This window comes from Rhamphochromis sp. 'chilingali' (assembly GCF_963969265.1).
Source record: "Rhamphochromis sp. 'chilingali' genome assembly, chromosome: 5".
NCBI lineage: Eukaryota > Metazoa > Chordata > Actinopteri > Cichliformes > Cichlidae > Rhamphochromis > Rhamphochromis sp. 'chilingali'.
The window spans coordinates 7,862,876-7,877,796 of record NC_137932.1 but is presented as its reverse complement, the minus strand read 5'-3'; the positions used below and the strand labels follow the sequence as shown (position 1 = coordinate 7,877,796).

General features: G+C 38.4%; 1 protein-coding gene across 2 annotated transcripts in view; it reads right to left on the bottom strand.

The window, feature by feature from the left end:
* The window catches only part of nbas (NBAS subunit of NRZ tethering complex), a 197,495-nt gene that overhangs the window by 157,039 nt on the left and 25,535 nt on the right, over window positions 1-14,921 (bottom strand). For both annotated transcript variants that reach the window (XR_013971666.1, XM_080882594.1), the window contains exons 16-19: window positions 10,970-11,095; window positions 10,159-10,310; window positions 9,920-10,057; window positions 4,510-4,588 (exon numbers count right to left, since the gene is read on the bottom strand). Coding sequence is in view for 1 of the 2 variants with exons in the window: in XM_080882594.1 (XP_080738720.1) it covers window positions 4,510-4,588; window positions 9,920-10,057; window positions 10,159-10,310; window positions 10,970-11,095 (495 nt within the window). In the remaining variant the exon portion in view is untranslated. The remainder of the gene's footprint in view (window positions 1-4,509; window positions 4,589-9,919; window positions 10,058-10,158; window positions 10,311-10,969; window positions 11,096-14,921) is intronic.

The window sequence follows — 14,921 nt, the reverse complement described above, 5'->3', positions numbered from 1 at the left end:
CATGTATAAATTCTTCACATACTTAAAATGTCTTTCATGGACATAATTTCAATTTTAAAAAAAAAGGAGGTTAAGTATAAATATTCATAGATGGCAGATGAGAAAAGCCTATTAGTGTTGAACAGACTGCTCATTAAAGTCGAACGCATTAGTTTGCCAGTAGGAAAACAACTATGAAATAAAGACTACAATGAAAACAAAGTTTTTTCTTCATTAATATTAGATTCATTAAATAAACTCTACTTTAATACAAATGTAATAATAATTAATGGTTCCTCAAATGCAATCTCTTTCCTCTGAAGTCTCTCCTGAGTTTAGTTATCAAAACCCGTTAAGTCACTGCTCGCAGTAGTTTTAAATATGATGAAAAAAAAAACCCAGACTTTTTTCAATTAATGTTTTTTTGCATCACATTTAAATATTCTAGGAAGATGATATTGCGTTGTTGTCGTCTAGCAAGAAAACATACGATATGAAATCTCCATATATCAAAGTGAATGCACTTTTTGAGGAGGTAGGATTAATGGACATATAGCGAGACCTTTTTCCTAATAGAAAGGACTATACTTACTACTCTGCCCCACACTCTCTTTATACAAGGATAGATTATTTTATAACATTTGGTAAAGATAAGGATAAAATATATACTTGTGGAATTGGAACGATAGATATAAGTGACCATGCACCAATATATTTATCCATTGATTTTAACTCACGGTTAAAAAATAATACATGGAAATTGAACTCAAGTCTATTGAATGATTCACCTTTCAAGGCACAAATTAAATCAGAAATTAGTCTCTTTTTAGAGTTCAATGATACCGGAGAAGTACCACCTCCCATACTATGGGATACTCTGAAGGCGGTACTAAGAGGGAAAATTATAGCAATAGCTTCATTTAGGAAAAAAGATAAGAATAGAAAATTAGAAGAGTTGAGTAAGAAACTAAAGGAATTAGAAAGAAGACATAAAAGGGACTTAACACAGGATATATTAAGGGACATCAAAAACATTAGGAACGAAATTAACAATATAGCCACACAAGAAATCAAGAAAGATTTAATGTTTTTGAAACAGAGACAATATGAAAGTGGCATTAAATCTACCAAAATATTGGCGTGGAAATTGAAAAAAAAGATAGCGGAAAATACAATTTATAAAATTAGGGACCCAAGTACAAAAGTGATAAAAAATAAATTAAATGAAATACAGGAAGCCTTTGAAAGATTTTATAAAACCCTATACTCTGAAGCCCCGGGCGGGACTGAAGCTCAGATGGATAGCTTTCTGAACTCTCTAGACTTACCCACTCTAGATGAAGAACAAAATCAAGCAATGACAATGAATATAACTGAGGAAGAATTAAAAGCTGCAATTAATAGGCTTAAATTAAGTAAATCACCAGGACCAGATGGTTACACGGCAGAGTGGTATAAAGAATTTAAAAAGGAACTGATACCTGTCTTACTGCCTACATTGAATTGGGTTTTGAAAAAGGCACAAATGCCCCCCAGTTGGAAGGAGGCAATTATTTCAGTTATACCAAAAGAAGGCAAAGATAAAATGGAATGTGGATCTTTCAGGCCAATCTCTGTTCTTAACGTGGACTATAAACTTTTCACATCTATCATGGCCAAACGGCTAGAAGAGTTCCTACCAACACTGATATGTAATGATCAAACAGGTTTCATACATCAACGCCAAACACAGGACAATATACGAAAGACACTACACATTATGGACCATATACAAAAACACAAAATCAAAGCAATTGTGATGAGTGTAGATGCTGAAAAAGCCTTTGACTCTGTCAATTGGAAGTTCCTCTACAGGGTACTATATAAATTTGGCTTTCATGATATGATTATTAAAACGATACAAGCATTATATGATAATCCTACAGCCAGGATCAAAATTAATGGATGCCTATCCAACAGTTTTACCCTAAAAAGGGGCACTAGACAGGGCTGTGCATGGTCACCGTTACTTTTTGCACTATACTTGGAACCACTAGCTCAATCCATCAGGCAAAATAAGGACATTAAGGGAATTTTTATCAAAGGGACACAATATAAACTGGCTTGCTACGCGGATGACATTTTGATTTACCTTGGACACCCAACATATTCTTTACCCAAGCTGATGCAGTCATTTGAACAATACGGCCAATTATCAGGCTATAAAATTAATATAGGTAAAACCCAGCTACTCTCATATAACTACAGCCCACCAGAAGAAATAAAATGTAGCTACTCTCTGGTATGGCAAACGGAGTGTTTTAAATATTTAGGCATAAATTTACCGAAAGACCTTACAAAACTATTCGAACAGAACTACCTACCCTTATACAAAAAAATAAAGGAAGATATAGTAAGATGGAATTTAATTCCTTTCTTTAGTTTTAATTCAAGAATTGATTCTATTAAAATGAATGTATTGCCAAGATTTTTGTATCTATTTCAAACCCTACCAATAGAGATTAACCAAAGTCAATTTAATGAGTGGGATAAAATGTTATCTAGATATATATGGCAAGGTAAAAGACCAAGGGTTCGCCTTAAAACACTACAGCTGGCTAAGCAAAAGGGAGGATGGGGCCTCCCTGACCTCAGATATTATTATTTTGCAGCGCAGATGAGAGCAATAATATGCTGGTGTAACCAATCATACACTGCCCAATGGAAAACCATTGAGGAACAAATGCTGTCTATACCTATTCAGGCAACTCTAGCTGACAATAACTTACAAACCTATATAAAAAATACTGATAACATGTGGGTGAAAAGGACCCTTAAAACATGGAGAACTATTATAAAGGAATATAAACTCGAGACCAATATTACAGTTCTTAAATGGTGTGCTTACGACTCAGAGTTCAAACCTAATGAACTGGATTCTAGATTCAAGGACTGGACAGGTAAGGGCATAACAGCCCTGTGCAGTATAATGAAGGATGGAAAATTGTTCAGCTTTGACATGCTTAGAAAAACATTTTCATTAGAAAAAGAAGACTTCTATCGATATCTGCAGTTAAGGCACTATGCCGACACGAAGATGAGAAACGTAACAATGATAAACACACGCTTGATGGAACTGTTTATAAAAAGCTATAACTCAGAAACTATTGATAGAATTGTATCATGTCTCTATAAGGGTCTAATGGATTTGAAACCACATTCGACTTCATATATTAGAACAAAATGGGAGAAGGAAGGAGGGATAAAAATATTAGAGGAAGAATGGACGGCAATATGGAGATATCAGTGGATGTGTACCAGCTCACAAAAGTGGAGGGAATTTGGCTGGAAGTGCCTAATTAGATACTTTATAACACCTTCTCAGAAGTCTCATTATGATGATAACCCCCCTGCTTGTTGGAGGAACTGTGGAAATCAAAGTGCAAATCATTACCATATTTTCTGGGACTGCTCAATCTTGAGGGATTATTGGAGAGAAATACATAATGCCTTACAGGATATCTTTAAACGTGAAATACCTCTCGAGAGTAAGACTATGTTCTTTGGATATATACCTCAGGAATGGCCTAAATATGATAAACATTTAATAAATATTTTATTGGTGGCCTGTAAAAAGAATATCACCAGAAAATGGTTATCCCCAGAGAGCCCAAACATAAGTACATGGATGGAAATCACAATGGAAATTTATAACATGGAAAAGATAACAGCTTCTGTTAACCACAAGCTGGAGAAATTTACATCATATTGGGAAAACTGGGTTAAATATATCACGCCTCATAGGCCAGATTTTACTATTACAAACCAATAATTATGATGTATGTATATATATTTATAGGATCACCCCATACCAACACGTCCGTGTTTTGTTTTTTTTTGTTTGTTTTTTTTTGTTTCTTTTTTTTGTTTTGTTTTTTCTCTTTTCTTAGGTTTGTTAGTTTTGTTTTTTGTTTTTTGATTTTCGGATTATGTGATGGTTTCAATTACTTCTATCGTTGTAAGTATTCTTCCCTTATGACTTGGATGTAAATTAAAATACTATTTCAGTATTTAAGGCAGATAACCTAAGTATGAAGAATGCTTACATGATGTACATACTGTGAATGCCTGCTTTTGAAACCTTAATAAAAATATGAATTAAAAAAAAAAAAGATATTGCGTTGTTGATCCGCAGAGCCTCAATTTACTTAATTTCTTCATTACATGTAAATAAAATTAAAAGTGTTGGGGCTGAATATTGGAAATTCAATTAATGAGTTTCTTGTTCGGGAGAATATTATGCCCCAGCTAAACAACAGAATATTAAGCAACAGTTGAATAAGTTCACTGGGTCCAGCTCTCCCAAAAGGAATATTTACTGAGATTCTCTTTAGTCTTCAAACATGCATTAAGTTAATTACTCGACAGGCTGAAAAAGTAAACAGCAAAAGATTTGATAAGGATAACTGTGGTTAGTTGCAATCCTAATGAAATCCATTTACATGGGAAAATGTGGAGAGTTCATTAAGTCAAAGGGCTGATTGCTGTTACCTCGTACGTGGCGAGCCGGTCCAGGTAGGAGAGAAGCTTCAGTCTGCTCCGACACAGTTCCTTCTGCTCCAGAGTCAGCCTAAGCATGCAATCATATTTAAACACGCAAATCAGCACCATACCAGCACAAACAATTCAACACAATTGACATGAGACCTCCAACACAATGACTTTGACTACAGAAATTAACTGCAATCAAATCAAACGCCAAGCTCAGTCTGTCGTCTGCACTAACTCACACCCTAGCTTTAAATTAACTGTAAATTGACCTTACACAGTAAGCCCACGGGGACCTATATAATAAGGCTGGGGACTGGTGACTACAATACCATACCATGCCCTCTAAACCTAATCATTTTCCAACAGCAACAAATCAACTCCTTATGACCACAAGAGCCACTCATTCAGGTGTTATGTATAGGATGCAAGCCGTCAATGAGGTGAGCGATTGCCCAGTGAGAACCAAATCCATTTTCAATGTCATTTAATCACAACCATAAATAAAGAGGATGGCCACAAACACCAAGGCACTGTGCTATATAGGCTCTACCTAAAACTCAATCACTCAAGGTACAACCAAAAGAAAGAGAGTGCAAGGCTGAAAAAGGCTAGGAGTGGTCAGATGCACCCCCTCGGTTCAAACATACGGTAAAATAAAACATTTTTTAACCACATGCTCACACACCCTCCAAGTTCAATTCACAAAGAAACAATCCAACCAGGTGAAGCAGGGTGCAACCCCTCTTATAAACTTGACCTGGATCAACTGCGATGTGACCACAGGGGAGTTGACCTCTCCACTGCTGTCTTAATCCCAAATCCCTCATTACAGAGTGTGCTATCAGGTCTTATCGGGGTCCTCTACACAGACTAACAGAGATTAACACTGGCTCAACACACACTCTGGCACATCAAAGAGCGCCGGCTTAGTGCTAGTACTAGTGGTAATTACTGCCGTGCTTCGTTTCTTCAGAGCAACGTAAGAAAAGTGGAGATGGAGGAAGGAGAGCGGTGGCAAGCGAGGGAAGGAGGAGAGATGAGATGTTAGAAAGCAATTTTAGCCATCTGCTCTCCTGAGGTTTTGAATGATGGCTTAATGATAACTTCCAAGAAAGGCTCTGAAATCTAAAAGGAGGTGACAGGATATCTCTAACTTCATTTGGTTGAGAGGAGTTCTGACTAAGCTCTTCTATTACTCTGACATAGTTTATTAAATGACATGCAATAATACAGAATGTGTCAAAATGTACTGTTAGCCATGCTATAAGTGATAGAGTATGTTCTAAAGATATTACTGACCCTGTGGGCATCTTTGTTTTCTTTATTGAGCAGGTAGATATTATTTAAAGTAAAATGTCTCGGTAGCTACTTGATATCTTTTGGATCTCTTATCGTTTAACCTTTTCTATATACACAACATATATGCAACACTACTGAGACACTGGCACTCCAACAGGTCTCTGCTCATCTTTGAATAGTATTTAACCAATGTTATGCCAAAAATAAAAAAAACATGTCAAAGGATTAGACATCCACAGCCCATAAACCGTAAGGGAACTATCATGAAAACATTCGTAACAACAAATCTAATGAAACACTTAAATCACCTTCACCCAGATGAATACGCCCAGTTTGAAGATGTTAATAAAAGGAAAATTGGCTAAAGCTAATGTTATCCAAAGCTCAGAGCCAGCCACAAGACAGCAGCCTGAATTGAGCCTCTGTGAACAGTAAAAAAAGACTGAAGCAATTACAAGAGCAATTATGGCGACAAATCAAAAAGAGAAATTGGTCAATGCCCAGCTGCTGACATTGAACCTTTTCTAGAATGTTTAGAACAGGTGACATCCTAAATTTGCTGGGAAATGATGCAAGTACCTGGCATTTGCTTTTTCTTATACAAATCTGTTGCACCTGCTTTTGTTTGGTGAGGTAAAGTATATCAGGTAAAGGTGGATATGAGGAGCAGAACACTTTCTTTTCAGAGTTGTTTAAGAGATAGAAGATCATCCAAGTTACTGCAGTTTGGGGGGCATTGTAAAATGATTAATTTATTTCATTATGAAAATACGATTTTTTAAAAATGATCAAATGCTGAAAAGTGATTAACTGGAAATGGAAGTAATATAAAATGAATATCAATCACCCTCGGTCTGGAGCTCCATGCAAGACCAAGATGATGAGAAAGGTGGCGGATCAACCCAAAACTATACTGGTGGAGTTTGTTAATGACCTGAAGGCAGCCGGGACCACAGTCCAATGTACTGAAATACTGCAGCACCCACAAGGTCCCCCTGGCTCTTCTTAAGTTCGCCAGTGAACATTTAAATGATTCAGAGAAGGCTTGGGAGAAGGTGCTGTGGTCAGATGGAATAAGGAATAAGCTCCACCCACCATGTTTGGAGGATGAGAAATGATGAGTGAGACCCAAAAAACACGGCCACAGTCAGGCACGGAGTAGGAAACATGCTGCACATGCATGTATAGAAATAACTCCATAGTGCTGGTAGCAGCTTTAAGAAGCTGTAAGCATGCCGATGTCAGTACTGTAAAACGGTATCTATACGGACTTTATGTATATATCTTTTAATAAAATGTATAATTTTATAAATAATAATATTAATAATAATAACAATAATAAATACAGAATATAATTTCCAGTTTCATTGATTAAAAAACATTTTTTTAAGCAACACCATTGTGCAGTATTGCAGAAACAGCCACCAATATGGCTTAGACATGGCTGGATGTTTGATTCAGGTCAACATCTCTTGCTTTTAAATTGCTAATCTTACAGCTGAATTCCACTGAGATACAGCATAAACAGTGTGTGCTGTAATACACTGTTATACATACAAATGGACCCACCTGGCTATACACTAAAAAGGCAGCACAGTGCACAAGTCTTTATAAAGGTTTTTATGTGTTTTTAACAGATTGCCCTTATAATAAATAGCTCTTAAATAAAAAATAATAATAACTGCGGTAAACTAAGGTAAAGAGACTAACTGCTTCAAGATCTATGTGCACACATATATTTAATACATCTAGATGCTACAATAAAAGCATAAACAGCCTTCCACACAGACACAAGCACAGTCCAAAGCTGGAACAAATGAGAAAATTAGACTTCTGACTGAGGTCTGACTCTGACCTGATAAGAACATAAACACCTTGCAGCAGACAATACTCTCTTCACACAATTTCCTCCCCCCTCTCTCTCTCTCTCTCTCACGCAGACAATACTCTCTTCACACAATTTCCTCCCCCCTCTCTCTCTCTCTCTCTCTCTCTCACGCAGACAATACTCTCTTCACACAATTTCCTCCCCCTCTCTCTCTCTCTCTCACGCAGACAATACTCTCTTCACACAATTTCCTCCCCCCTCTCTCTCTCTCTCTCTCACGCAGACAATACTCTCTTCACACAATTTCCTCCCCCCTCTCTCTCTCTCTCTCTCTCTCTCTCTCACGCAGACAATACTCTCTTCACACAATTTCCTCCCCCTCTCTCTCTCTCTCTCTCACGCAGACAATACTCTCTTCACACAATTTCCTCCCCCCTCTCTCTCTCTCTCTCTCACGCAGACAATACTCTCTTCACACAATTTCCTCCCCCCCTCTCTCTCTCTCTCACGCAGACAATACTCTCTTCACACAATTTCCTCCCCCCCCTCTCTCTCTCTCTCTCTCTCTCTCTCTCTCACACACACACACACACACACACACACACACACACACACACACACAGCAGGATTAAAGATGCACTCTGAGTCACATTTACTAGTTAAATACAGTCCTTATCTACACATGCGTGTCACCCACACAAAATACACACAGACGCAGTACTACTGTGAAGCAGCTGTGATCGATACTGAGCCATTTCTGTAATGGTGGTGTAGTTAAAAAGAAATTAAGAGAATTATTATCTGCCGCAGGCCTCAAGGCAACATGGGTAGATGCATTAGTGGGGGAACCCGAATGTGTTCACACACTCACACAAAAACACATTCTGGGGGCACGTGTGTGAGCTGCCTGGCAGACATTCTGCATCAAAGACAGATAAAGGAGAAAAACTGGTATATTTAAATAAGTTTATTCACCGAAGATTTAATGTAATGTTTTTTTTTAATGTTTGTACATTATCGATTTTTTTTTACTACCTCTTCTGTCCTCTTTCTTATCCTCCATCTTTTCTTTAGCTGCAGTGGAGTGCAGTTCTCCAATAAAGCACAACAGTTTTATTACACAGTAAGATATAGATGACCAAATGGCCAAAGGGAGGGAAAAAAAATGAACAGCGACGTGAAGGGCAGCTATTACAAAGGATTAACGACGTTTGTGCTCTTCCTCATTTAAAAGCCGTCAGGAGGCTCACTGCTTACTGTACGAACAAAAGAAAAAGCCCGATCCAGCTACAGAAGATTGAAATGTGCGCCTGCACAAAGCCTGTTTGCAAAAACATAGAACGGATATGAATTTAAATGTGCATCAAGCGCTTTAACTCATGCACCCAGCGCATCCTTTTTGTGGCTGGTCACTTCAGTAGTTGTGTGTAATTCAGCTTAAGAGTGTTTCTTGATACCTGGATGAGTGAATTTGTTTGCATGTGTGTTATGAGAGGTGATTAGTGATCACTAAAGGCTTTTTCATTAGTCTATCCCTGGGCACTTGAAAACAAAAGCATAAATTACCTCCAGCAGATTACCCACTAATCTCCACCAGTGCTTTTTCTCCATCTCGCTCTCTCACTCTCTCTTTTCCTCAAACTCATTAACATCCCTGCCTTTATGATCCCCTCTCTGGTGTGAAACCCAGTCAAACAATCAGTGATAAATTTGGCAGCACTCTAACCCATTCATCCTCCTCCCAGTTTCCTGGTCTACACCTTAAATACTGAAATCACAATTTCTCAATTTTTCCCCACAAGCATTTGGAGTACAGTTAATATTTTAGCTGATACAGGTAATAACAATGACTTAATTTAATCTTTAGAAACAGTAAGTAACAACCTGCCAACAAGGTGACTCACACAGGTCAGCATCAGATTCCTCTCTAGAGAAATGAGTCCACCCACCCAGCAAATGCTTCTAAGAACAAAGCTGGTGTTTTAGCTCATTGTCTTCAAAGATCAGTAGAAAAATAATCTCAAAAACTCCCAATGGTTTAGTCAAAAAACAGTATCACACTATAAAATAAAAAGATTGTAATTAGCTTAAGTAACTAAGATACTAAAACAAGAGACGTGCTTGCCAGCTCGACTCTAAACTACCAGTTTAGCTGGAGGTTTAAATGAACCCTCTCTTGCATTCTGTTTATTCGGAAAACTGCCAGCATTTCTGGTCTGCCCTGACAATTATGTGTCCATCTGCTGTTTGATTAAACAAGCGGGAGTCTGACTGGCTGTGTACCTGCTGAAGTCAACTTTGGCCAGCAGCTCTCGTCTCTTCTTGTTCTCCCTCTCCTTCTTCATCTCCAGCTCCTGCTCATCTGAAAGGATGTCTTCATAAGGGAGGTCATCGAGGTCGACGTCGCCTGGCATGATGAACCTGGGAGACGGCAAAGAAATGACAGAAAAAAGAAGCGCGGATAAACAAAATGAGACAAGCAGAGTAAGTCTATGGTGAGTGAAGAGAAGAGGTTTTTATACCTGCCCCCATCTTCCCCTTTTCCTATGGCTATCAGGGCTTCAAGGTCGGTTCCCTTCAGGCCATACTGCAGCAGCTCTTTAGCTGCATCAACATTCTCTGGGACGCGCTCCACACACTCATGCAGCACCCATGAGCGCTTGCGGATCTTGCTCTAGGTGGGATGCAGGAAACAGAAGAAGATGGAGTGAGTTCAGAAGAAATGATGGGATAAAATACGATACAGAAATAGGATGAGAGGGTGAAAAAATTTGCTATAAATTGGCAAAAATGATGCGTGAAATAGAGTATGGGGACTTGTGCTGCACTGTGGGGCGATCGTGGCTGTGGGGCGATCGTGGCTCAAGAGTTGGGAGTTCGCCTTGTAATCGGAAGGTTGCCGGTTCGAGCCCCGGCTTGGACAGTCTCGGTCGTTGTGTCCTTGGACACTTCACCCATTGCCTACTGTTGGTGGTCAGAGGGCCTGGTGGCACCAGTGTCCGGCAGCCTCGGCTCTGTCAGTGCGCCCCAGGGTGGCTGTGGCTACAATGTAGCTTGCCATCACCAGTGTGTGAATGTGTGTGTGAATGGGTGGATGACTGGATGTGTAAAGCGCTTTGGGGTCCTTAGGGACTAGTAAAGCGCTATATAAATACAGGCCATTTACCATTTAAGTGTGTGCCTCTCCCACGCATTCACATAAATGCACTGAATTTTTCCCCCCTTGCCAACCAACAAAATATACTGTGATTAACACCAGAAATTCTGATACAATCCTTCGTCTCTCCTCCTCATTTCCTCACACGTATGTGTCTCCTTTGACTGATGTCTTACCAGATAATCTTGTATCGAGGCTATGCTGACGGTACTCTTCCGCCACTGTCTCTGGTAGACGAGGTCAGAGTCCAAACTGTATGCCTGGGCAAGAGACAGGGCTTCACCATACTCCTCATTGTCAATCTACGAGATAAACAAAAACACAATATGAGCTCTTTAATTATGAATGTTTCTTCCAGACAGTGGAACAGACAGCACTAAAACAAATCCATATCATCAGGAAAGACAAGCATTTCAACAATGATTTAGTAGGGATGATGATGAGTGTTTGTGAAATAAAAGGAAATAATGAGAAGCTAGTCCTGGAATTGGCCAAGCAGCACCTCTGACAAAGAGGAACTATGTGTTTCTAATGTAAAATTTGAATAAAAGCACCCAAAAACAAAGATCAATTAGTTTCATTTTCTGCTATATTCAATCCTGATCCCAGGGGTATCGAAATGATTCATGCTGTGGGTTCCTAAATCAATGTAATTAAATAGAAAACATTAAAGTATATGTTTCTACAAAATACCACTGCAAAAAAAAAGAAAGGGAAAAAAGATAGAGGGAGCATTGTCCACAGACATATTTTCCATTACACTGAAGGACAAGGATGTCAAGGTATTGAATAAATCTATGCCTACACCGCAGCCTTTTTGTATGCACACAGAATACCCAAAGACCGAATAGGAACAGCTGGAACATTCAGATTTCAATCAGTGTAGCAATGCGCAATGTGACACAGACTGAATTGGGTTTGCTAAAGAGGGAGAAGGAGAATGTCTGAAGGGAATTTCATGTCTGGGGATATCTGAAGAAAAAAAAAAATCAAATAGCCCGAGTTAGAAGACATAAAGGAGAAATCAGAAGCCGTTTAAAATGACACAAAGCATCAGCACCATCTTTCAAAAAAAAAAAAAAAAAAAAAAAAAAAAAGCCAAAATAGCTACACCACAATCACAACTGACCATCGGCACAGCGGATGCTTTAAAGTAGAGCCTGCCTGAGACAGGATTTTTAAAACTAATGCAGTATTTGGTGATCTAAATACTCCTTGATATTCAGATTTTTTTCCTTTCAGACTCCAAAAACATAAGCAGACGCTAACATTTGCTATGTGTCGTTACTTATTTTCAGTTTTACACTCACACACACTACCAGGCTGCTCAGATCACATGTTCATAACAGCCTCTGGTATTCTGCCCTCTGGTGGACAGACCTTGCAATGTCAACTCTCGTAGCATGGTTGAAGGGTGTTTCTCTTCCTTTTTACTCTCCCTTTTTAAAAATGTTATGCGTCTTCCTTTACAATGTCACTGCCAATAGATTGTCACACAGCTGATAATATGACCTTGCCAATAAATTCATCAGACATTAGCTTCTATTTTACAACACATGCTAGTAAGTATTTTAAAGTGAAGCTCTACCCTTATTTAGTTTTATTTAGCATGCTAAAGCATATTACTTACCATGCAGAGGCTAGCTAAAAATCATATTCAGATTATGATGATATTAATCTAAAGCAGTGAACAAGTCAGACAAACTGATTCTGTGGAACATTTCTGCTTCCACATTAATAAATTTTAACAGCACAATCACGTATTTTAACTGTAACGGTCTTATGAGTTTTTATGAAAATGGACACATGCTACTGTCCCGTTCTATTTATTGTTGATGTTGTCATTATTAATAATATTTTATTGGCCAGGAATAAATGTCAGCACATTATAATAATAAAAGATTTTTTTTATCATATCAATGTCTCACAAAATCTTTCAGCCCAATATCAAAAGGATATTTTTTTGCAAGCCCACTCAATTTGTGCTTAAGTGCATATGTGGCAGAACACTGGCTGACAGACACACTGAGTATCCATCTCTTTTTCTGTGTAGGAGTACAAAGCAACACATTATCCAGACTGTGGTTCCTGGAGGGCAATAAGAACCCCACACAGTTAAACCTCACGTAGGAGGACATCAAAAATGTTTCCTTCTCTCTCTGGATTCAGCTAATAAAACTGTTAGCAGCTCTGCCAGTATTCTACTCATACAATCAGGGTTACGCCAACAAATGGATCATCAAACTCTTAAACACATGAACAGGCTGACTTGAGGAAATAACCTGGAATCACTTGTTCGAGTCTATTCACAGTCAATTGCAGCACAGACCTTGGCTGAGGTGAATCTCTGGGGAGAGATCGGGTCATTCTGGTTTCTGCGACTGAGTGAAAGCGTCTGCGTGTGTGTGTCTGTGTGTGCGTAGCTATTGAAATATCAAATTAAACTAAGCATATATAAGACAATTAAAACGCATGTAAAAAAATAAATAAATACCATATCCATGCACACATTAAACTCAATCATACACATATAATAAATATTCACATATTTATTATACACATATATTTATTATATGTGTATGATTGTGTATGATGATTACTTATAGAGCTATATGTTGTACAAATTAAAACCAAACAAATAAAAAAATGTAAAAAAAATCAAACAGGAGAGCAGAAGCAGCAGCTGGGATGGTGCTGCTAGTACCAAGTGTTACAAAGAGATAATAATGATGTATTACTTTGTAACTCTCCACTGTTAGGATTGATGGTGATGACTAATGGCATCTAATGATGATGACAATGATGAAGAAGGCAGTGGATGATGGGTCATAAAAATGACTGATGAACCGTGCTCAAACTTGCGCCGGTTGAGAGCCGATACCACTCTCACTGGGCTTTATGATAAAGCATGTTGTTGTCTTTGCTGCAATTTGTAGCAACTAGCACCAACAGCCATATTTCTAATGCAGCAATTAGCATTTCAGAGAATCCCCTGTCTGAAAAATAGCGTTAAAGCAGGCTGAACATCTTGCTTGGTTTTCATTTCTCTTCAATGGCACTTTGGAGCCGATCCAACAAAACAATAGCACTTCACTGAGCTGGCACAGGATTTATTTAGTCAGAAACCAATTTTGCAGATCAGCCCGTTACAATTCAGTCAATGGCCAAATGGATTCAGATGACGTTCTTCAGATGCTGCTAAATTAAGTAGCAAAAAATGTGTATACACACACACACACACACACACACACACACACGAAAATATTTAGTATACACATCCAGAAATGCATACACTATTATATATTGTACATATATTTATTAGTTTCAGGTTGGCCATTCTTGTATTTTGCTCGTTTGTGTTGTTGTGTTTGCACATCTCTGTTGCTTGTGGGGCTCGCACACAAGAATTTCACTCGCATGTGCTGTGCCAGTGTGCCTGCACATGTGATGTGACAATAAAAAGTGATTTGATTTGATTTGAAAAAGAAATGAAGAGCTTCATGCTAAATGTGATATCCAACATTGGAAAAAAAAAAGATTAACTGGCACAGCACTGAGGCACATATGACTCAGTATCAGTGTTAATATGATAAAGGCCTTACATAAAGGACTGTGTAATTAGAAATGGAGTATATTTGACATGTTAAGTAGGTAATATTAATTTCTTTCCCAGTATGAATTTATAAAACCACACAAGGCAGAGAACTGCACATCAGCACTGGAATTGTTGTTTAGATTGCTGAGGCTTCAAATCCAACACATGAAGGCACCTCAGCATGAGCACTGACGACAGCTCTTCACAACCTAAACACGTAAGCATTTTGTTGCGTGTGCTGCAATGAATAAGTAAACAGTAAGAGAAATCTGACTCTGTACTTTCACCAAAACTGTGCGACCTCACTCTGAGAACTCTGTTTAACACAGCTGCAACAGGAAATGTCAAACTTTGCCTTGTGTGTCTACAAACAGCACCTATTCCCTGAATGTTTCAAAAAAAACAAAAAATAGCAAGTTCAGCTTTAAAGATGGTTCCCTTGACAATACCAAAGTTATTTGCATTTACTGTCGATATGAACTGAGTTACCACCATCCTAATTGCTGGCCGAGCACACAGCTGATGCACCAAAG